At 38.4% G+C, this 24,393-nt stretch overlaps 1 protein-coding gene across 1 annotated transcript in view; it reads left to right on the forward strand.

The window, feature by feature from the left end:
• Window positions 1-8,244, forward strand: part of aacs (acetoacetyl-CoA synthetase) — a 44,125-nt gene extending 35,881 nt beyond the window's left edge. Inside the window, exons 13-18 of the mRNA XM_039803263.1 lie at window positions 1,807-1,920; window positions 3,058-3,183; window positions 4,445-4,514; window positions 4,982-5,040; window positions 5,346-5,548; window positions 5,662-8,244. Of these exons, the coding sequence (XP_039659197.1) occupies window positions 1,807-1,920; window positions 3,058-3,183; window positions 4,445-4,514; window positions 4,982-5,040; window positions 5,346-5,548; window positions 5,662-5,799 (710 nt within the window). The 3' untranslated portion in view covers window positions 5,800-8,244. The remainder of the gene's footprint in view (window positions 1-1,806; window positions 1,921-3,057; window positions 3,184-4,444; window positions 4,515-4,981; window positions 5,041-5,345; window positions 5,549-5,661) is intronic.
• The last annotated feature ends 16,149 nt before the right edge of the window (window positions 8,245-24,393 follow it).

Raw genomic sequence — 24,393 nt, forward strand, 5'->3', positions numbered from 1 at the left:
TTCTCTCAAGTATTGAATTTGTGTTTGTAAAGTCTTCCTGTGACTTTCATTAAGTGTATTCTTTTTTATAATTCATCTTTGAATATATGAATGCATGCGTAGGTTAGCTGGTTGTTTTTATGTCTCAGTTGGTGGCTTTGTCTGACCCCAAACTGTGTCAGAGTATGTTCAAAGCACTCTCACCTACACAAATTAATGCAGACTTGCACACACGCACACAAATATGTACACACAAACAAAAGTTCAAAAAAGATTTTCCTTTACTGTTCAGAATAGTCAGTGCCGTTAGAAACATCAGATCGGTGTGACAAGTTACCCTCTTGTGTATACACACACACACACACACACACACACACTAAATGGCTGATGAGGACAGGCATCCTAAGAAAGCTGCAGTGGCTTTTGGCTTAAAATATACTTAACTGTGTGTGTGTGTGTGTGTGTGTGTGTGTGTGTGTGTGTGTGTGTGTTTGTTGTGTGTGTACCCAGCCATTAAAGTGAGTGCAATAAAATAATTGCGTGTCTTCCCACTATAAGTGTGTGTGTTTAATCAGAAGACAAAGTTTCCACTTCCTCCTGGGAGCCAATTAAAGCTCAATAAAGAGCCTGGCAGAGAGAGAGAGAGAGACAAAGAGAGAGAGAGAGAGAGAGAGAGAGAGGGAGAGCCAGTGTAAAGAACAGAAAGAAAAGCAACAGAGAAGGAAGGAGTGGTAGAAGGGCAGAGAGCAGTTGAGAGGAAGCGAACAAGATGGATGGAGTCTTATGATACAGAGAGGCAACGAAACAGGGAGGTAGAGTTGAAACAATGGGAAGAGAGATGAATAGAATGTGTCAGAAATAGCAGATGATTGGAAGGTAGAAAGAGACAAATGGATGAGAGAGAGAGAGAGAGAGAGAGAGAGAGAGAGAGAGAGAGAGAGAGAGAGAGAGAGAGGAGAGAGAGAGAATTTTAAAAAAATGTGCTGCAACAGTGTAGAACTCCTATATATGGAGGTGGAGCAGGGCACTAACACTGCCAGTTTGTGTTGTCGAAATGTAAGATTGATTCCAATACTAAGTTTAGTAATTTCTCAGGTTCGTGACACTGTGATGCGTTACTAAGGTACAGTACCTTATTCTACAGGTTAGCAAACAAACTAAAATGTATGTTTTCCATTTGAGACTGATTTCTTTGGAACTAGATTGATATAACTTCACGTTTGTTAAACTTAAAGCTGCATTGAACTTGGGGGTTACAGCCTTTAAAATGTATAGAAAGTAACTTGCTGCTTTTTTGTGTTATTTTGTATATATTTAAAGTTGTGGACTGTTGGTCGAACAAAACAAGCAATTTGAAGTTACCTCAGGGTCCGGGAAATTATGGGCATTTTTTTTTCATGTTTTCTGGACTAATAATAATTCAACTGAAAAAATAAACGATAAACGAATACATTTGGAGTAATAATCATTGTTTGTCTACACTGGGAGGGCCATCCATTAATTGCAGGGTCGGTGACTAGATCCTTGGCCCTGAACCCTAAATTGCTCCTGAAGGTTAGTGTGAGTGTATGAATGAGAGGCAAATTATAAGGTACTTGGATAAAAGCACTATATAAATACAGTTTGTTCACCTTAGAATTGTTATGGCTAATGTATTAGCAAACAATTATACAAACCGACAGACACAACCTAAGGTTATCATTCATTTTGAGTCATGCTTCTGGTAGTGTTCACTCTTCTTTAAGCTCTGGTTTGGTTACATTTTCAGACCAATAACCAACTCATCCTCTCCCTCTGTGTCTGTTATTCTCTCATCTCTCTGCCCAGGCGGCACTGACATAGTGTCATGCTTCATGGGCCAGAACCCAACAGTTCCAGTGTACCGGGGCGAGATCCAAACAAGAAACCTCGGCATTGCTGTGGAAGCTTGGGGCCTTGACGGTAAGAGTGTGTGCATGTTGTTTTTTGGGGGGCTTTTACCTTTAATATATAGTGACAGTGGATAGACTGGAAAGGGGGAGAGAGATGGGGGACGACCCGCAGTAAAGGGCAGCAGGTCGGATTCGAACCCGCGCCGCTGCAGGACTCAGCCTACGTGGGGCGAACGCTCTTACTGGATGAGATAGAGGCCGCCCCGTGTGTGCATGTTCATAGTGACTGAATTGCACAGAAATGGAATACCATTGCTTGTACTCTCTATTTAGCAAAAACTCTATCGAGGGATTTATTGAGCAATCTATATTGCCAACAGAGTCTAGGGGGTCACGTAGAGGTTGTAAGAAAGTTGGTAGTGTGAATTGTAGGAATGGAAAAATATGATTATTTTATATTAAATATATATAAATATATTTATATTAATCTAATTAATCACAAGCCTCACTCACTGCTGAGATGCCCTTGAGCAAACTTCCCATCTGCTTCTGGAGCTGCTTGGTAGCTAACATAAGAAGAATGCAGTAATACATGGTTGCTCCCATATGTCGGTGTACCTGTATGCATTGGCATGAATTTGAAGCTAGCCATTGCTGAAAAATTAACAGAATAATTAGTGAACTTTCCCTGGGTAAATACAGGAAAAGACTAAAGGGAAACACTATTTTTTTTTTATTAACAAGCCAAACTAAAAAAAGAGAGATTTTTTATCTTGCTGGGAGTCTTCCAAGCCCTATGTTTTTCTCATTGATTTTTAGTCCCTTATTCCCCAGCTCCCGATCCCTGCTGCAGGCTGTACTGCCGTATTTCCACCACCTCAAAGGAGAGTGGATTGAGTGATAATTTAAAGGCAGTTTTGTAGGAAGAGTTTGGGATTATTTTAGTCGGTCTCTAAGCCTATAACACCATCCTGAGGGAGTAGGTGAGGTCTGTGTGAAACCACACACTAAGGTGTATCAGCTACTCGGAGTGTGGGATACATTACTAGGTGATATACTTTTCTTTATCTGAGAATGTTTTATTCATCTGTCTGTGTGTGTGTGTGTGTGTGTGTGTGTGTGTGTGTGTGTGTGTGTGTGTGTGTGTGTGTGTGTGTGTGTGTGTGTGTGTGTGTGTGTGTGTGTGTGTGTGGTGTGCGTGGGACAGGTAAACCCGTATGGGGAGAGAGTGGCGAGCTAGTCTGCTTGAAACCAATCCCCTGCCAGCCAACACATTTCTGGAATGATGAGAATGGGATCAAATACCACAAAGCTTACTTTTCTACATATCCTGGTAAGTACAGAAACATCATGTATAAATACAAACTTACATACAGTATATCTATACACAAAAACCCAGAAAAAAGGAAACACTTTTATGATATAATGCATTTAAAGGGAAATTTCAGGTATTCTTTAACCTGGACCCTATTGTCCTATGGATCTGTGTGAATATTTTAAATTGGTCAGGTACTTAGCGAGAATGCTGTAACCGGCAGCCACGAACCGGGCTGCAATATAGTCCTATATGCCAATAGCGACCGTCAATGTACGCCCAACACAGTACCGTACATCCGCTCTATCTGGAGCTCTCCACTCTTGGAAGAGCATTTTTCTTTAGGAAAACGTACTTTGGTGTAGGATTTTTTCTCCTCTTTGGCTGGCAGTAGTCATCCACGGTCAAAATGGTCACTGCATACAAAATACATGGTCTGTGAGGTCAACTTCAGCCTGTACGTATCCAAAGGTAACGTCTATAAAAGCTGCGCGAAGGCACAATTCAAAAATGCGCAATGGACCTTTTTCACGGCAGACATTTTGACTTGTCATAGTAGGAAAAGCACAGCTGAAATTGATAACCTTAACGATCAGTTCCATCCAGTGTCCCAGTAAGCTATTTCAGTGAGTCAGCATGCACAATACCAGGGCCTCTCCTAAGTGGAAGGCAGCCATCATTAATAGTTTTGAATACACCTGTGCTTTTCCTACTATGACATGTCAACATGTCTGCTGTGAAAAAGGTCTATTGGAAATCTTTTAGAACACAAAGCTATGTTTCCTGTACCCCAAAACAACAAACTCTCCCCAGCACTCCTCTCTCTAGCTCTCTCACTTGCGTTCCACACCGCTGTCTTTCGACAAAAAATCACCTCGCGAGATTTCAGAACAGGACGTCAACCACGTCATTTTTCCACAATGTAGTCAGGCACAGTATTGTTATAATAATCCGTGTCTGTCTGTGGCAAAAACAAGCACTTTTAGTGGACGTACGTTGACAGTGCGCATTTGCCCTATAGGATTACATTGCAACTCAGTTTGGGGCTTCTCTCTCAGTACTGGACCAGTTTCAAAGATTCTTGTTCACATTAGTAACTTCTACACAAATCCATGGGAAAATAGGGTCCAGTTTGAAAAATACCAAAACTCCCCTTTAACACCTTTTTTAATTTATTATATTGAATTCAATTCTTGACAGCTGTTTTTGCCTTTTTCATGCATGTATTGTGGTTTCTTTTTAAGGTGTGTTTTTCTATTATCACATTCTTTTTGTCTAGGGGTATGGGCCCACGGAGACTACTGTAAAATCAACCCAAAGACAGGAGGCATTGTCATGCTGGGCAGAAGGTCAGCCATTAACCGTTCTATTCAGGGGAGAGTGACTGAACGTTGAAATAAACATTGTTTCATCACTGTAGTTTTAATTGATTAATTTTTTTAGAGTACTGCTCAAGTGGATAGGTTAACATGGGCTATTTTTGCATGAGATTTGGCACACCATTGCATTATATTATTCAGCTCTCTTAAGCTGTTTTATGGGAAAAACACCAAAAGAGGATTCAGTTCTTTCAGGGTAAACTGAAAAAATATGGAAATATACACGTACGGAAACAAATAAATAGACAAAGATATAGTTTCCATATGGTATATGTATTAAGAAAGAAAGAATCACCAGCTTACAGAAACTATAATTGTTTCCGTATTCCGGTAGATTTCTTTCTCTCCATTGCAGTGTGTTGTATGATGTGTGGCAAGACAGCTTCTCAACCACAGACACTAGAGTTTTAGATCTTGAATCTGTGTTTGTTCTGCAGTGACGGTACATTGAACCCCAACGGAGTCCGATTTGGCAGCTCAGAGATCTACAACATTGGTGAGTGTAGAGCATTACCCGTGGAGGTGAAGGGTGTGGGCGTAAGAAAGGATGAGAGATAATGAAAGGAAATAGCAAAGCATTTTGGTGAGCTGAAATTGAGTAATGGTCCTCTATATATTGGTGAAAAAAATACATCTTACAACACTCCACACATCCTCTTCTTTGTTCTTCTTATCTTTGCTCCCTTACTCACCTCTCACCTCCCCTTCTTGTCTTGCCTCTCATCTGCTCTCCTCATTTTTGTTTTTTCTCCTTTTGTCCTCTACTCTGCCCTCTCCGTTCCTCTCCTCTCCTCTCTGCAGTGGAGGCGTTCGAGGAAGTCACAGACAGTCTTTGCGTTCCTCAGTACAATGCCGACGGAGAAGAGCGAGTTATTTTGTTCTTAAAGATGGCACCTGGTAGGCCCTTCTGTCCGGAGTTGGTGTCAAAGATTAAAGGAGCCATTAGAAAAGCTCTGTCTGCCCGACACGTGCCTGCTCTGCTGCTGCAGACTAAAGACATTCCTGTAAGAGAAATAATGATTTCAGTCAGATATGAATAAACCTGTGAGATTATCCTGTCACAATGTAAAAGTCAGTTTTGTCTTGAATGACAGCTCATTTCTTCATCCCTCTGCAGTACACCATCAGCGGGAAGAAGGTGGAGGTGGCTGTGAAACAGGTGATTGCTGGCCGGGAGGTGGCACAGAGAGGAGCTTTCTCCAACCCTGATTCGCTGGATCTCTACAAGAACATTCCTGAACTGCAAAACTATTAGAGATGAGGCTTCACTGAGCTGGAGGAGAGGACCTGCAAAAGAGAACCACCTGTCAAGAATTCAGCTTGGTTTTTAAATTGACTTTATTCAAATGTACGGGGAACAGGGAGATATGCATAGATAAGCGCATTGCAGGGGTAGTTTCCAAAGGCCACCATGAGCTTTGTACAGGGCATATAAAAAGGAAAAACAAAAGTGTGTGTCAAAATAATACAAAAATGGTACAAAAAAATATATGTAACTATAATAATGTGTATGGTATCAGGCAGACGAGAGACTTTAAAAACATAAGTTGTACTGCGCCATTGTCTTTGCTTTAAATCAAATGATCAAGCAGCTGCTCTCGGTTTACCATGTTGTGCAAGTAAATGTTGGATGCTGGATTCTGCTTTGGATATAATATGATGTGCACAGCAGCACTTGTGAATACGCTCATGCTCTGAAGACACCAGTAATGGAGAATTTTGCATCAAGTGCTTTACATTCTGATTGCAATCAGCCAGTAAAGAACCACATCTCTCTTGTGTCCCCTGCTGTAAGCCCAGCGTTGGTTCGGAGTGGGTCCCAGACTGAAAATCCAAGGAAGTGTGCAGATAAACACACACACACACACAAACACCTGGGATTAACACCTCAGCTTTGCCTCATATCACCATTTCATTGTTATGTGGTGCGTATTGCTTCATCAAATGTACATAAATGATTTTTCTTTTTTTTGGGACTGTGAAATGATGTTAACATTATAATTATGCATTTAAATATAGTGACCCAAACGTCTCAGATTTAGAGGGTCTTAACATGTCAGGAGTTGTAGTTTGAATAAATGAAACGGGAGATTCCAGATGAAACTAAATTTACTGAACCTTTCCCGACCTAAAAAGTTATTGCTCTCTTGTGTATTACATACTTAACTCCTAACAATGATTTGACTTTGTAACCATTGAATCTGTTTCATACCGCCCAGGACATGAAGGCATGAATTGATGAAGTTCTCCGTACGTTTTTTTTTTCAGTCACATTGGCCCTCATTTATTAAGCTATTGTACAAACAACTCTAAAGAGCAAATGGTCATTCCACTGCAAAAGCCTGTATTTATTAATTTCATATCTATGTTCAATGTTTGTCATAACTGTATGAGAAATGTGCTCTCTTCAAATAGCTACAGTACAGCCGGTTTTTACTTTGTACATGGGAAAGCTAAATGATCTACCCCTAATTTCGTCAAGCTGTGTGGCAAAGCCTAAAGGCTCAGTATTAAAGATGAACCACAGTGGTTTGGTCACTAATGCTGAGCAACACGGGTGTACAATAACAAAAGTCACTTGGGTTTAATTTCCTGTTGAAAGAAAAATCACAGTCACAGATATACAGTACATGTCAGACGCATTTGATCTTTGGAGAAAAATGAAGCATTTTATACTGATACAGTGGTAGCATTTTTCTTACTGGACTGGTTTTTCTTGTTTGGCTTTTGATTCAGTCTTTGTCACTTGTTTCCAGATTATTTTAAACCTGTTTAAATGTATGAATGTTGACAAATCAACTCGAAAATTCTGTGGTTCATCTTTAATGTCACTGCTTAGATTGAATCAATTTCCTATTTAAAGGTACTCTGTGGGAGGTTTTGACACCTTGCAGCACTATGGGGCGATATTTTGATGAGTGGGTCCACATTTTGTTTGTATCTTGTGAACGCTGGTGATGGGATAAATATTCCTTCCAAGGGTGTCGCACTATTCCACAGATTGACAGGTGGCGGTAATGTTTTAAGAAAAGTAGCACTGCACCAGTCAAATGCGGGGGCGAAGAAAACTGCAAGCCAGCGAACATGGATGTAAACAATGTAGGTTTCAATTAAATATACGAATGACTACTATAATAATGTTGGAAGTTTACAGAGCCATGAACTTGAGACTTGGTTGGAGTCCAGTTCCTCGATGTAAAAAGTCTCACTAATCTGGTGTTCTAGGATTTTATTTATTCCTAACTTTAGTCATTCAAAACATGAGAAAATGCTTTATTGGCATCCTGTCGGTGTGCAGAGGACATATGAGGGCTGCAGAAATGAGGAGTGTGGGTTGAATGTAGGAATGTTGTCAAATGAAAAGCTGTGAAAAGTGTTCACAAATAATAACCATCTGATGAGCATGAATGGTAAGTTCCATGCAGTCCCCCAGAGAGGCTGTGTGTTGTGTGATTCATCCCAGTAGTCTTATAACAGAGCACATCACAAACTAGAAAATGACTTTGTAATGGCTTGATTGTACCTTGTACTTACAAGGGTTGACGGTTAATTAATTCTCGGTGAAATCAATTTTAAATATAAATTGAAGCTGACTAAATATAGACTGTTTATTCTCAGTTATATTATAAACTGACCTGTGGTGCTTAAGTAGCCTAATGTGTTTTCTTCCATACTGCGGACGATTAAATGTGTAAACTGACTGGATATGAATGTGATTTGACTGTCTCCCCACAGGTGAATTTATTGTGAAACTAGTCCGAATAAGACAGTGCCATTAGCGACTTCATTGTGCAATTAAAAACACAGTGCAAGTACAGACATGTTAGTTTGGATAGATTACAAACAAAGTGTCCAAACTGTCTAACGGGGCCAGAAAATCCAAATTTGAGTAACTAGGTTTAGCTGAAGTGGCAAGTAGTGAAAAATGGCCATCACAATTCCCCAAAGCCGCAGGTGACGTCTTCAAATGACGAATTAAACAAAGTTGAAATTGACTACTCATGAATAAGAAGATGCAAGGTTTGCTATTGTGATTATCCCCTTACTTGAGAAAAAAAGTATATGCCGAATTTTAAGGTTTTTCAAAATGGCTTCAATATCATGTATCAGGGAGATCACTCTTTTTTTTTGGTTCAACATTTCATTGGGTTCCGTCTTCGGTTCCTCAATGGTTGTTGGATGAAGAATACTTTAACTTTAGAAATTGCCTTGCTTACTCCAACCTCTGATGGATTCAGTTCCTCCTCAGAAGTTGGAAACCTTCCGACTTCCCAGGCGTGTGAAATGCGTTGTTCCTTCCTATCTTCGTGTCTCCAATTACCCTCAGGTGGCAGTACGTTCACTGCAGCCAACCCCCTTCCTGTCACCCCCATAGGAGATTTGTTGAATCTAAATTGGTTCCCAAAGAGACTTTCTCCTGAAAGGCTGATGACAACATCAATAAAGCGCTCCCATGTGCTTCAGTTCTTCTGTGCAGATTGACAGGAATGTATCAGAGCAATCTTGAAGTGAAAATGAAGCGCGTCACCCACTCACTGTCATATTTAAATCCCGGGAATGGAAAGTATCCGTTTTGTCAAAGGAGCAAGGAAAACCTCAGGGAGTTGAAAAGAATCTTTATTTATTCTGCATACTTTTACTGTAATCCAGCAGGTATCTGCTGTGCAGGTGGGTCAACAGATGGAGGGAAGACATCTCTCTTGATGTCTTGGCGTGTTGGGTCTGAGGTAAGCTCACTGCACTGAATGGATGGTGTTTCCCATGGATGTATCAAGAACGTTTCCTTCCTATCCAGCATTGGTGCCAAATCATGAACCTGTCTCTGCCCATTTAGGTTGACAATGAAAAAAGATGAAACATAGCGAGCTGCATTTCATGCCAGCTCTTGCTTTAGTTGCTCTTAGTGAAATATGTCAACTGCTGGATGGGTTGCTATTAAAGTTAATGTCCTTCTTGGGATGAATTAACTTTGGGGAATTGGAGTTTTCACATAGCAACGTCTTCAGGCCCAAATTTTGTATTTGTCAATATATTGACAAATACAAAATGGTTTATGACCAAATAGTTACAAATCTGTTTTATATTAGGCTACAACTTACCAAATGTGAGGATGCTAACATAAAAACTATAATCGTGAACATGGTAAACATTATTTTTAATTATTATTATTATTATTATTATTATTATAGGCTACCTGGTAAACATCGGCTTAGCATTGTCATTGACATTAGCATTTAGCTCAAAGCACCGCTGTGTCTAAGCACAGCCCCTGCTGGCATGGCTGTAACTTCTTTTTTTCAACATCTTTTTTTGCTGTCCTTTTTGAAAAAATGGAAAGTGTAAGCACAAATGGGTATGGTTTCAATGTTTTGGTTTTTCTCTATTTCTCGATTGGATTTTTTATACTTTAAAATTTGCTTAGCTAATAAACTACTAATCACTACTAGTCACTAATGTGTTTGGAAATTTGTGCTTATGTGTGACCATATACAAAAACAAAAACCAGAGGTAAGATAACTGATGTCTAACTGTTCAGTAGATATTCAGTGATTAAAATAACGGAGTGTCTATTTGCAACCCCGGTACGAATAGCCTCGGCCACACAGCTGAGCTATTTACACCCTGTGACGTAACAACAAAAAAACGTTGCTCGCGTGCACCGAAATCATGGCGGACGTTCATCTTCCATGACCGCAGAAACTGGCATATTAGGGAAGTTTTGTCTCTAAAGTTTATAACAATTGAATTTCTAGCGGAAAATGGACACTACAGTTGCGCTTTCTGTCTTCAGTGAAAGCATACAACCGTTAGTTTGTTAGTTAGTAGTTTTTTTGTATACAGTATGGTTACCTAACAACCGAGGCTTGAAGAAACCAAGTGGTAAAAAGTTGTTCAATTTCCTGAAAGAACTGCTAGGTGAGTGGTTAGTGCGCTTGCCTTTGGTATGGGAGTTTGGTGTGGTGATCTTTTATTTAAAAATTTGGATTGGATAATTTGCATGCAATTGCGCAAGTCAGGACCCGCGAACGCGTATTTTTTATTTTTTTTTGCAGGGTGGTAGGGGAAGACTCATGAATATGCCTGCTCTGGTTGGGTTGGTTAGGTTTAGGCAAGAGGAGTGGGTTGGTTATGGTTAGGGTAAGAATGTCAGGGCGATAATATTCCAAAAAGGTGTAATACATGAGTAGTATGGATAACTGTGTGTAAATATATGCCAAGGTACTGTAAATGCACAGGGGTGCAAATAGCATACATTGATATTTGTACCAGGGGTGCAAATAGCATACACTTCTAATTGTACCAGGGGTGCAAATAGCATACACTTCTAATTGCACCAGGGTACAAATAGCATACTGCTAATTGTACCAGGGGTGCAAATAGCATACACTGCTAATTGTACCAGGGGTGCAAATAGCCTCACCCTTAAAATAAAGTGGCTCTAACAACCAATCTGCTTTGCGTTCCCTTTTCAATTTGATCCTCAAGGGGACCCAACAGTGGCTCTTATTTCATATTCACTATCAACAATATGAGATAACTCCCTCTCCCCACACTCCTGTATCTCTAGTAATAATTATTTCACATCCCCCTCATGCGGATTAATGAAATGTTATGTCATTCAACTGAGTTTGACGCGAGAAGCAGCTAAATGTAAAAGAATCTCCACTCAGACTCGTGCCTGTGTAGAGTGGCCCAAATTGTGTTGAGCAGATGTGCAAATTGCTCCTGTACATTTTTAGATTCCTCTATTGCCTAACAATGTTTTTGTGTCCTCTGGAATGGCAATTGTGACTTTGTAAAACACTGTTCTGTATAAATTAGTTTATGGCTTAAATTTGACAGATTATTAGCCTATCTGGTAAACGTTATGCAGAGTCCATGTCTAAAAGAGCAGCCCACTGCAACTGCAGTCTAAATAAGATCAACATTACAGTTTTTTTCGATTGCTAAACGACAGTGGGCACAACTGGAGTCACATGTGCAAAACTCAAACTACAGTCTGCACTACCTACAGTCACCTGAGCTAAACAGTTCACATCACCTGCAAAACTCATTCAAAGCAACACAACTCTTAACACACGTCTCAAACAGTATGCACAGGCCTCACTGAGATAACACACACTGTCACTCAGAACACACTGAGAGTAAAAACACTAGCATCAAACACCAATACAGAAATTACAAACTTTCTCATCTTTACAGTTTGAACAATTTCAGTGACTTGACACTACTCAACAGTTTATTTAAGGAAAAAATATAGATTGTATAGCATACCAATTTTTACATAAGGTAAACAAGAAGGAATGAAAATCAGCAGTTTTCTTCAATAAAGTATTTTGTCTCTAGTAATTTATGGAATTACTGGGGAAAAAAACTAAAGGTACATAACAGTACCAACGAATAGTGTGACTAATCCTGCCTCTCTCCAGCATCATGTGGCAAGTTTTCTTCATCACATTGGATGTCTGCATCATCTCTAAATAGAAATGAATGTGGTGTTTCTATTGCTTTCACCTCCATTACTTTCTGAAAAACAGTAAGAATGCAGTTTTACTATTGTAAAGATATTGTGTTTTTCACTTTTTTTATAGCTGTGTACATAACCTCAGACATCTTACCTGGACATGTTGATATCTTTGCTCTTTTACCTGTTTCTCTCAAACAGTACAGTGTATGATTGTTTCATTCTTATTTGGTGTTTGTATACAAAAAAAGACTTTCTGAGCTTTCTTTGTATAAATACCATATATGTTCACTAACTAGTCTAAAACAAGACACCTGCTTAGGCTTTCAGCTAAAATTGCAATCAGCAGTGTTTGATAGGCACCAGACTGAAATCTATTCTGTTTTGAATGTGTGGTTTACAGTTTTGACAGCAGTGTGTTAGCATTTGAACAAAGTGCTGTAAATCTACAGTGTTTTGCACGTTGTGTTTAAAGTCATGGGATAAGTGTGTAGAGTTTTGAAAACTGTGTTCAAGCAATGAAAAATGAACTAGAGTTTGGTCCACATGAACTGCTGCTGTGCAGACTGTAGTTAGAGTTTTGCACATGTGACTCCAGTCGTGCCCATTGTCGTTTAGCAATCGATAAAAACTGTAATTGTCTAATTAGTTATCGATGATGTATTTTTCACTTTTATATTTCTTTATTTACATGATTATTAACTGCTGGTTTGCTGATTGAGGTAATTGGGTTTTCTTGCCATTTCATTTCTTTGTATTTTTCTTTGTGTTTTTTATTGTATTTTTAAGTTAGTTGAGGGAAGGTCTAACGTATAATGTAGATTATTCAGTTCCATGGTTTTGTATGTGTTTCCTCCATGCTTCTTAAATTGATTACTGTAAAGTCTTAACTTAAAAAATATTTTTTTATTTTCTTGAAAACAACAAATAATATTGTAACTTGTTTGCAATCCAACCCAAAGAACATTTTCTAAAATAAAGAAAAGTTTTCTTGATTTTAGTGCAGAGCTGGATTGAAATAGTGTCAATGCACTTTGGAGGATTGAATTATCAGCATATGATCTGATCTAAGGTCAGCCTGTGCAAGGCTTCGAGAAGGTCTCTGACCCCAAACTGTTCAAAAGCCAACCGGACAAGATTTATTTACTGAAGTACCAGAGATCTCCCGGATGTGAGCATATAACGGTGTGTTTAGTGGTGGAAAGAGCGAGTTCTACATTAAGCTGCAATGAAGGGCTCAGATTCCACATGCAGTATGGTTTAAATCTCTATACATGTCACTGCTGTCTCCGCCACATCCATTTGTTCAGAAGGTCAATGTGAAATATAAAAGTTGCAGGGAAAGGTGAAAAAGACAAGAGGGAAGGAAGATTCAGATGAAAGGCATAGCAGACAGAATATGCCAAATATTGATGGAGTGATGTCTGGCCATCATGACGGATCTGCGAGACGTATGGAACATTCCTGAGACGTATGCAACGAATAACTTTCACCTCTGCACATCACAGCAGAGCGGGTGGGAAGCAGTTGGAGGCAAAGGGTTTAACTGGTAGACATTAGGTGTGTCAATTTAAGCTGCTACTATACATGTCTCTGTTATTTTAGTCCAGAATTACAAGGTTTTTAATTAATTCTTGTAATGATGCACATTTTAGTTAGTAGACCATCATACGTCACTAACACATTCGTTTGAAGCATAACATAGTGTGAACATGTTTCTCCCTATGTGAAGAACCAAGATTTGCGATCAGATCAAGTTTCAGATTATTTTTGTGCCAATGTAAAGTTTACACTTCCATATATACAGTATATTTATTAAATAACAGCACTATTCCACACAAACGTATTGGAGTACGCTTATTTTACTGATAAACACATAACAAGAATCCTAAGAATTGATAACCTTAAGGGTAATTGATTTTTCGTCAGATGCAGAGCAAAGGATGTGCAGTCACAGTTCAAACAGGGAAAATACTAATCTGTGAACGTGTTAAGAAGGTCAACACGCTGCTATCAACCTGTGAAAACCTCCTGAGTGGATTTTGTTTCCAATATGGTGCTTTTTCTGTGCTAAATTCAATAAGAAATTACTTTCTTACCAGAAAATGACTTTGGTAGAAGTTAAAGTCTCCTTTTAGAATATTACTTGAGTAAAAGTCTTAAAGTATCTGATATTTACGGTACTTAATTATCAAGAGTAATTTTCTGATATAAAATGCACTTAAGTATTAGAAGTAAAAGTAAAAGTAAAAAAAAACTTTGATTATGAACTTTATGGCCAAAGGTGTGTAACGTTATCTTCATCACCACTGTCGTCGGGGTAGGGCTGGGCAATAAAACGATAATGATATGTATCGCGATAGACACGTAATCAATATCAATAGAAAATGCGTTCGATAAAACGTTCGATAACTTGTTTTTCTTCATAAGAAACCAGAAGTTGCAAAGCAAGTTTGGTTGCATGAACAAAGGCACTCGCTCTCTGGTAACCTAGCAACGTAGGGAGTGACACTCTAACAGCCAATCATGTAACAGTATCAAGTTTGGTTGCGTCACATCGCTCTCGCGTGTTGGATTCTACCATTCTACAATAACAGAACCGGCGGCGTGTAGCGATAAGTGAGTGCCCCAAGCGAGCGAGGAAATTGTTGATAAAACATGAAAAGTCAGTATGGCAGTTTTGGGGATTTTATAAGTCTGACCGTCGTCCCCACCAAGCCAGGTTACCAACCTAGCACTAAACCTGCAGAAAATAGTTCTTCTCAGGTTTCAGGATTCTCTATGTTTATATTTAACACTTTGCACCATTTTATTACACCTTATTAAGCAATTCGTACTTATTCTTTCTTCACTGTGATTTTAGACTTATGTTTACATTTTAATTTTGATTTCCATGGTTGTGTTGACATTTCTGCTTTTATAACTGAGGGGATTATAATCAGAGGAAGGTTAAGTTTAAAATAAAATTTTTTAAATTTAATATATTTTTCTCCTGGTCCTTATTTTAAATAGGTCATAAAAAATATCAATAATTATCGATATTGACCGATATGAAACACTTATATCGTGATACAGTTTTCAGCCATATCGCCCAGCCCTACGTCGGGGTGATCATCGTCTGTTACATTGGCGGCAGAGCCTGGACCAGGTGCTTCCATGACACTATCACTGTCATTATGCTTCCTCTTCTTCTGTAGTTTTGGCCTAGGTTTCTTTTTTTGCCGCTTGGCAGCAAACAGGCATTAGGTCACCAACTGGAATGGAGTGTGCAGTATCTTGGCAATTTAGGAGCAATAATTCGCCAAACCTGCTTTTTTTCAGTGTAACAAATTTCTTCAGATTTTATTTTGCAATAACGAGTGACTAAGATGCTTAGGGGAAATGTAGTGGAGTAAAAGTAAAGTAAAGTTTCCGGAAATATAATTAACGAAGTAAAGTACACATATGTGAAAATTTGACTTAAGTACAGTAGCGAAGTATTTGTACTTCATTACAACACAACACTGCTGATTGGGTATCACCTTTGACACAATAAATGACAGACACGCCCACCAAACGAGAGAAAACCTACCTCAAAGCCTGTTGCACACCGTTGCACGCTGCTCCGAGAAAACGTGCCCCTGTTCTGACTGCCTGCCTCTTATAGAACCCCACTTTTGATCCTCTTCACAATAAATGTAGCTTTTTTTCCTACCTGTTTTCTTCTGAGTCGTAAATTTCCTCTACCTTATGCACCATGCCTTTACAAGTGGTTTGAAGATACATCTTAACCTGAGTCCAGCACTGTCTATTTGAGCATCTTCAGTATCTATTTTTAGGGCATCTAAACAATAACATTTTCTCTCTCTCACCTGACAGTGACGGAGTAAAATATTTGATTTAAGTACAAAACATTAATGTATTCCCATAAGGGCTCTCAAGCTAACACTGTTTGAGGAGTCAGGCATCCTGATGCTTCACTACAGTTTCCAGGAGTTTCAGCTCTCTTAAGATGCGTGGATTGAAGAAAAGCTGAATCACTTTCAGTTATTTTAGTTGCATGTGGAACTGTGTTATTATTTTGGGGACTTTCCAGTTGTCCTATGTCCCTTATAGTACCACCCACATTTACACTTTGAACGTCGTGTTTTGTGCAAATTACCAATACTGAATGCTCTGATATAAAATAAGTCAAATTTCAACTTGCTTGCTTGTACGAAAACCTCCCTGAGATGAAAAACATAAAGCAGTCAGTCTCACTTCCCGAACTAAAACAACCTTTAGTAATTTGTCGAAATAGTGTTCCCTATTTACCCAATATGTGCTGATTTAAATAAACAATGCTTAGTGCAAAATGTAAAGAAAAGAAAAATACAATCTTGACTGTCCCATTTGCTCAGGTCTTCATGAAGATCTTTATTTCCTCTTTAGATATCATTTACAATTGATAGTCAAATAAATCCCAAATGATTTGATTTCAATTTTGTTTTTTGAAGGAATACTTTGGTTGAAATTGGCAGTCACTATTGAGAAATAGGAACAAAAGAAAGTGTGAGAGAGAGAGAAAGAAAGAGCCTAATAATTACTTGGAGACAGGGGAAACAAGATGGCGCAGCTGAGATACATGAAGGCGAACCAAACGGAAAAAAACTTAAAGGAAAGGCACAGAAATAAGAAAGAGATGAATCATATTTGAAGTCACAAATATAAGCCATACGGGCTGAACGCCATGAACATTTTTGATTTTTCTCCAATTTCACCCGTCAATCTCGCCAATTGTTCAGCTGTAAGTGGCTCCCTGCTTCGTCAAGTCAACCGATGCTCACTCTCTCACTGTCACAGCTTGATTTGTGTTCTTTGAGTGCACCGTGTGTGTGTATTTGTAGCGAGTCTCCTCCCCGGCTCCTGAAGACATCATTGGCTTTCTAAGCCCATCAGTTTAAGTCCCTGAAAAAACTCCTGGCTCTCATAAGTGACAGCAGAATCTCAGTGTGAGTGGAAAGTGAGAGGCAGATTCGTTCAAATGTGTTGGAGAAGGTAGTCATACAGTTTGTTTTCTCACACATTGGGAATAGTTCTATGAAAAATAGTTAATGAGTGGGATGCATTTTGGCAGATTTAGTTGCCTCATCACCTTCACTTTCTTCAAATCAATTTGAAGAATGTGTGTGTGTGGCTTCTTAGATTTCACATTTGATTGGCAGACAGATACAGCTGGATCCATCCAAGGGATCCCAATGGAAACAGACAGGTGGATGGATGGATGGATGGATGGATGGATGGATGAATGAATGGATGGATGGATGGATGGATGAATGAATGGATGGATGGATGGATGAATGGATGGTAAGGGAGACATGGCAAGACAAAAAGTGCTAAAGGAGTGCTAAGGTAGGAGAGAAGGCAGCGTTGAAGAAGAAACTTTGAAAGCAAAGCTTTATGCTGCCACTTACTTCACAATGGAAGAACCACAGCAAAGCTACAGTTCCCTGGAGAAAAATTTAGTTTTATTAACAAAAGTTACGCAGAAAAAGTAGTTCATAGCCCTTATAATGACTGAAATGTGCAATGTTATATGCAATAAAAAATAACTAGACTTACCACCTCGTGGTTGTATGCCTCCGCAAAACAGTCAAGTTGCAGTTTATTGGGGACATGGCTTGGGAACCGGAAAGTGGTTCTATGGGTTCTTAAGAGTAAAAAAAAACAAAAAACATGTCTCCATTTTTTCTTGAAGGTTTTAGTGACCCTAATCAAAGGTCAAATTCAGAAAAGGTCAAATTCAGTGTTTTGTCCATTAACCTCACATTTCTGGTATTATAGCATAGGGGTTTGGTGCCAAAAGGCAAGGATATTCTACAAGGTAGTGTGCAAAAGTGGAGCACATAAACAATACAACATTATAAAACATTTTTAGGCTGATAATTGATCTCTTTAGCAAGACATTGTGCCTAAAATGCTCAAATTTGTCCGTACTTCAATATCTGTCTGTACTTCAATATCAATACTATCAATTCATGCCTATTAGTGTGCTTGAGTGTAGGCCTAGACTGCTCTGCCAGTTCTTCTCTACACCCATTCAGAGCACAAAGTGCAGAGATCTCTGTTAAATCAAGTCTGTAAGGCCTTCTGTAGCCTATGTAAGTGTGAAGAAAAGAAAGGGTAAAAGGATCAGATAGACATGAAGATGACACTGAAGATGTGGAAGGGTGTGAGAAAATCAGTGAAACACAACTTGGAAGACCAGGTTGTGGAACTGAAAGATGACCGGTCACTATTTGCCTGTATGCTGATTGTTGCACAATCACGATCAGAGATCAACCTGAGAGAAGCCATTGGTCAGCATGAGTTTACCTCCCAACCATGTGCACTGTTCACAGTAACTGGTGCCCTTCTGCTATTCAAAGACAAGAGCAAGCTAGAGGAGATGCCCAACCAGAAGGCTAACAATGACCATGATGTTGGTGATCAACAACAGAATGTCATGACTGATAGTTGTCCTCAGCAAACCAAGAAGGTAATTGTTATAGATGAAATGGCAGTAGCCATACTGGGCCGAAAAAAAATGAAATCCATGTAGTTGATTGTCTATGATCTTTACTGAAAAAGGCCACAACCCAAAAACGCAAAGGAAACAACAACCACCCCCCTTCCCTCCCTCCCCCCCCCCCCCCCCCAAAAAAAAGGTTTTTACATTGCTTTTCCAAAAAATTAACAAAAAAAAAAAACAACCCTCGCTTGGCTGCGCAACTTGCCCTCCCCCCCAACCTTTAAAAAAAAAAATACCATTTTCTTTTTTTTGTAAATTCACCCACCCAACCCAAATTTTTTTAAGCCGCCCCCCCCCCCCCACCCACCAAACAAAAAAAAAAAAAAAAAAAACAAAACCCCCCCACCCCCCGAGACACAAAAAAAACAAAAAACCACAAAAAGCCTCCAAATTGTTTTTTTTTTTTGTTTTTTTTAATTTTATACCCCCCACAACAACAACAAAAAAAAAAAAAGAAAAGAAAATGGATAATATATTAAAATTTTTTTCTTACTTCAAAAAAACCCACCCATTTTTTTAAATTAAAAATACATAAAATTTATTTTGTTGGTTTTTTTTTTGTTTTTTTTTTTTTTATTTTTTTTTTTTTGTTAAATAAGCCACTCGTGCGCGCTTTCCTCCCTCCTATGCCCTCCACAACCCATTCCCTTCACCACACCCCACCCTTATGTGGTCCGGGTTTTTGTTTGTTTTTTGTGGTTTTTTTTTTTTTTTTAATTGATGTAATGGCGCAAAAACACAAAAAAACCCAACAATCAAATAAAAAAAATAAATTGTAATTAACATATATTTTTTTTTTAATTTTTTTTGCTTTTGTTTTTTTTTTTTTGGTTTTTTTTTTTTTTTTTTGATTAAAATTTAAACCTAGAAATTTTTAAATTTTTTAAATTATAGAAAATTGTTTAATTTAAATAAAATTTAATAATAATTATTATTTTTTTTTTAAAAACTTCACTTTTTTTTTTTTTTTTTTTTTTTTTTTTTTTTTTTTTTTTTTTTTTTTTTTTTTTTTAAAATAAAAAAAAAAACAAAAAAAAAAAAAAAAAAAAATTTTTTTTAAAAACAAAAAAACTCCAGGTTGTAACAGGTAAAAACAAATGGAGACATCATGTTTCTCCATGTTCTCCGGAAAACAGTCCAACCACTCTTCAGAAATTAACATTTCAAACCCACAAAAACCACATAGGCCCCCTTACTAATTCTTGAATTGTGGCCAAAAACGTGTTTTGTGAGGTCACAGTGAACTTGACCTTTTGACCACCAAAATCTAATCAGTTCATCCTTGAGTTCAAGTGGACATTTGCTAAATTTGAAGAGATTCCCTCCAAGCAAGATATATCAAGTTCACAACAACAACTACAACTTGTGGTTTTTCAGGTTTTTCACTGTACACATTTCAGTTTAGTATAACCACAGGCACCAACTATGTTTTGTAGGCAACAACCCAAAAAAGATCTAAAATTACAATAATAACCAAGTCTAGTCCAAACATTAATTACATCAACACTAACACTTCAAGATCCTAAAATACTCCTAAAAATATTGGCAGCCAGAAGAGAGAGCACCTAATTTCTGCAGCAATGACTTAAATACACAAATAGAGACCAACATTTTGCCAATTTGTGATTGTATTGAATTCAACATTTGAGGTAAATGGTTTATATGGTAAAACAGCTGACTGTAAAAAGAAAGAAAGAAAAAAAAAATTTTGCAAACATTGTCTGTATTTGTTTTTTTATCTATATAAAATGGTGTAATGTGACATCCAGCGGTATTAGACAGTAATTTGTGATGCTTTCATTTACATAAAAATCTAAAGCAAAAGCAAGAACATTCCGGAGCATGAATGTAAAAAATCGGCCTTGAAGATGTTCAAAATGACCTACAAGTCTTATTGCTCAGTATAATCTAAGAATGTGTTAGTTATTAGGAGTGCAGTGCATGGAGAGTCTCATGTTGCTTTTTCCCACGGTTTAGTCGGTTGGCCCACATCGGCATCGATCTGTGTCCTTGATTGCAATCACATTCACAAGTAGGTGTATATGGGAAAACTAATGTATTAATTAAAGAATTCATAACGCACACAAACCTATTTGAGATATCACTTTCCATTTCTGTTTATCGGGGTCAGTGGATTACACAGGGATTAAGTGTGTGTCCTTAACGTGTGTGTGTATACACACTTTCACATGCATACACACACACATAGGAGAACACCTTTATCAGGTCGCTGGATTACACAGGGATAAGGCTTGACTCGACTGATATTGACCCACTGACTGAACACACACATACACACTTTACATTTGCTCACACTGTGTACATACACAAACTCATACCCACATATAGAACTGAGTGTGTATATGCCACACACCCAGGCCAGTTTATTCTATCAGTATGGACATACATGCAAATTCTATCCTATTCTGGTCTTGTCTCATCTCCTCTGTCCTTTGCGCTCTTTAACTGTCCTGGTTCTGATTTATTCTGGCCTAGTCAAGCTTAAAGTCACTACAGTCTATTCCTAGTTGGGTCAGTAACTTAACAGACCATGGTCACTTACCAAAACACATTTTTTAAGGTCATTAATTTATATTTTCATGCGTTTTTTTCAAACAGTAAGTCTGTTTCTTTGGTAACACGTGAGGGTTTGACTAATACCTGGAACAATCATTCCCATCCCATAAGGTTCTTACTGTACGTAATGGAAACGTTCATTGCTTCAAATAGGATGGAAAAATAGACACCTCAAACGGCATTAACCCTTACTTAAAGGCTTAACATTACTATGACAAAACTTTCTGATCACGTTTACTTTTTACTGCTTGTTTGATAAAGTAATGAACTACGGTATAAGGAAGTGTTGTCTTGAGCCAAATTAGTGTACCACAGCGATGGTTTCCTAATATCAGCTAGTAAACACCATTCCCTAATTTATGTAATTCCAGACAGCTTCAGCAAGTAAAATGCTGATTTCTGTAAACAAAAAAGAACTGCTCTAACATCCAGCCATGTGCATTTGTAAGTGTATTGTATGTGGCTTTACAACATAGTGCACATGGTAGTTGCATCTATCTATTTGGTCACATATTGAGCTGAACAGGATGTGCATATTTGTATGAAATTGAAGGGGAGGGAAAAGCACCTATGAGAAACGGCATCAAAATGCAGATATGGCAAGAAACATATTGCCCACTAACGTGTGGAATTGGTATTAGCATGCATTTTGTATTTTGTATGAAAATTGACATGTGGTGAATTTACTGAACTTGTTATCTGTCCTTGTCTATCTGGTTTTCCATTATCACTTGACTTATTTCACTACACACACATATGTGTTTGACATGGAATCAAATGTCAAAAATACACCTTGACCTCGCCATCGATTTCTGTTTTTCTATGTAAGGCTGTCTGTCTTTCTTAGGCTCTTTTGCTGTCCCACTTTGCCTTCACCTGCACACAGACATCCCTGAGGCTGACAGACATACAAACTTTATGCCACAGTAACGACCAAACAAACACATTTGGAGCAGCAGAGGGTCTTCTAAATTAGGTTGAGAAATCATTATTGGAAGTCTGAATATGGCAGCGATATTAATCTGCTTATATAACACATCGTGGTCTCACTGTGGGAAGATCCTCACCTCAGCACTCCGAACGGGATTGTGGATCGATTGCATCTCCATCTAAGATATTAAAGAGGGCTAAAGAATCATCACCTGGGAGTGTTTCAGTCAGTCTCTCCTTGGAAACTGGATCTTTTCATGGTCTAATATCTTGGCTGATGCCAATAAGTATGGAGCAGACAGAACTTATTAAAGGCTCTGCAAATTGTTGGCTAACGACAGCTCTGGTATTGCTTCAGAAGCTGTGTTCGTGAGATGGCACCATTGTCACCACTAAATTGTATACTCTATTGCAAGAATTCCCTTTTGCAGACCATTCTCTCTGGCACAACAAAAGCATGCACATGCTGAATAAGACAGCTCTTTTGGCTATACTCCCTTTCAATGAGATCTGTATGAAACAGGTAAAAACATTTGGATGCCATAAAAACAAATCCCCTTTGATCCCTTTAGGATCTGAGGGTGAAGTTAAATGAAAGAAAAAGCTAAATTTTACTTAATTTGGTTGCATGCTCCAGAGAAACATTTTCAGACTTGGCCCAGATACCTGAGTCCAGTCCAAGATTCATTTCCTCCATTATTACTAGATAAACACATCTATCTCATTATTTTACAATGGACCAGCTACCATATAAAATCAATAAAATTCATCATACCTGAGTCTGTTTTGAACAATGACGTTAATGTGACAAGTAAAGTCCTATCTACCTTTTGGGCAGAGGTTGGACTTAAGATTGTGCTGACCAAAGTTTTGCAATGGACCACACCGGCGTATGACAGCAGCTATGCTTCACTAAACATATCGAATCTCAAACTAATTCCCTCAGATCTGTCAAAAGGTTTTCAGTGGTGCTTCAGACACATTATTAGTTAAAATAACTTCCTAGAAATTATTCTTTTTTTACTTGAGATTTTGCACAGTTTAGTCATGTACAAAGCCCTAATATTTCCAGACTGAATTTGAGTATATCTTTAAACGTCAGCATCTTTGTCTAGCGTGATATTAACTGTGTGCACATGCAGATTCAAAACTTCTGAACAGTTTCTTTTAATAAAATGTTAAAATGTTTAGAAGAGTCTGGCCTTGCTGGAAAGGGTACGGTATATGCGGTCTAAGTGCTTTCGATTTGTCTATTCCTCTTTCTCTCCGTGCCTCTCTCAGACAGTTTACCTCACACATCATCACACCCGCTCTTTTCCTCGATGACCTGCTGTGAATTTATCCTTACCCTCCTCTCTCTGGGATTATATTGAAGGCCATCCACTCCATTTGGCCATTGGAAAACTGGGCAGAGGAACAGCTTTAATTGGCCCAGAAATAGCCAAGGAGACTAGGCTGGATCAGGAAGGGCAAGGAAAAGAGGAGAAAGGCTAGGAGGAGCATGCAAGGAGGGTATAATCTTTTTCGAGGATTTTAATGTTTAACACTGATGTTCCCATCCCCAAGAGAGAGAGTGGGCTCTGTCTGTCTCACCCCTCCAGTGTCATGAATTATTTGTATGTAGATGTGCACTACTAATATACTAGTATATTATGACCGTATGAAGTTCACCAAATAAATTAGTGCTGCTGACACTGTTTGAAAACTTTGAATAGTGATATTTAATTTATTGTAAAGCACATTCATCTCATAACTTGTATATTATTCAATTGCACTTCAGCAGGCAGAGAGAATCCAATCATTAAACTGGCCTTGTTTTGCAGTTTCATTATTTCACTATTTATTCTCTAAATAATGAGGATCAGTTAAAAAGCAGGTATAAGGTCATTTTCAGTTATTAGGTTTTAATCGAAATATGTTTTGTTTTCACAATAGATCTGGACTGCATGGTAAATTCACAGATTAATATTCCAGGTGCCCGCTTGGTACAAGATTGCAATGTAAATGAAATATGCAATTGGGTCGGTTGAGTGCAGTTTCCATCCGTTTCATTTCAGCACACAGAACAGCACATGCCGCTTATGCCGACTTGAACTGACGGCTCAGTGCAGCAAGTAAGCAAAATAGCATCAACCAACAGAAAAAAACGTTTTGTATTGCAGTTCAGTCCAAATGGAAAAGGTACTGTATTGTCTCTGCCAACACAAAGCTGCCAAAAGATTAGATTAAATGTACTACTGCATCTCAACTAGGCCACAACTGCTGTTATCAGCTGATAGCGATTCAACTAAATATCTGCTGCCCCATAAACTACCTTCACTCCATTTAGCAGTTTACCCTGCCCGTAT

This window comes from Perca fluviatilis, chromosome 6 (genome assembly GCF_010015445.1).
Source record: "Perca fluviatilis chromosome 6, GENO_Pfluv_1.0, whole genome shotgun sequence".
In the NCBI taxonomy this organism is placed as follows: domain Eukaryota; kingdom Metazoa; phylum Chordata; class Actinopteri; order Perciformes; family Percidae; genus Perca; species Perca fluviatilis.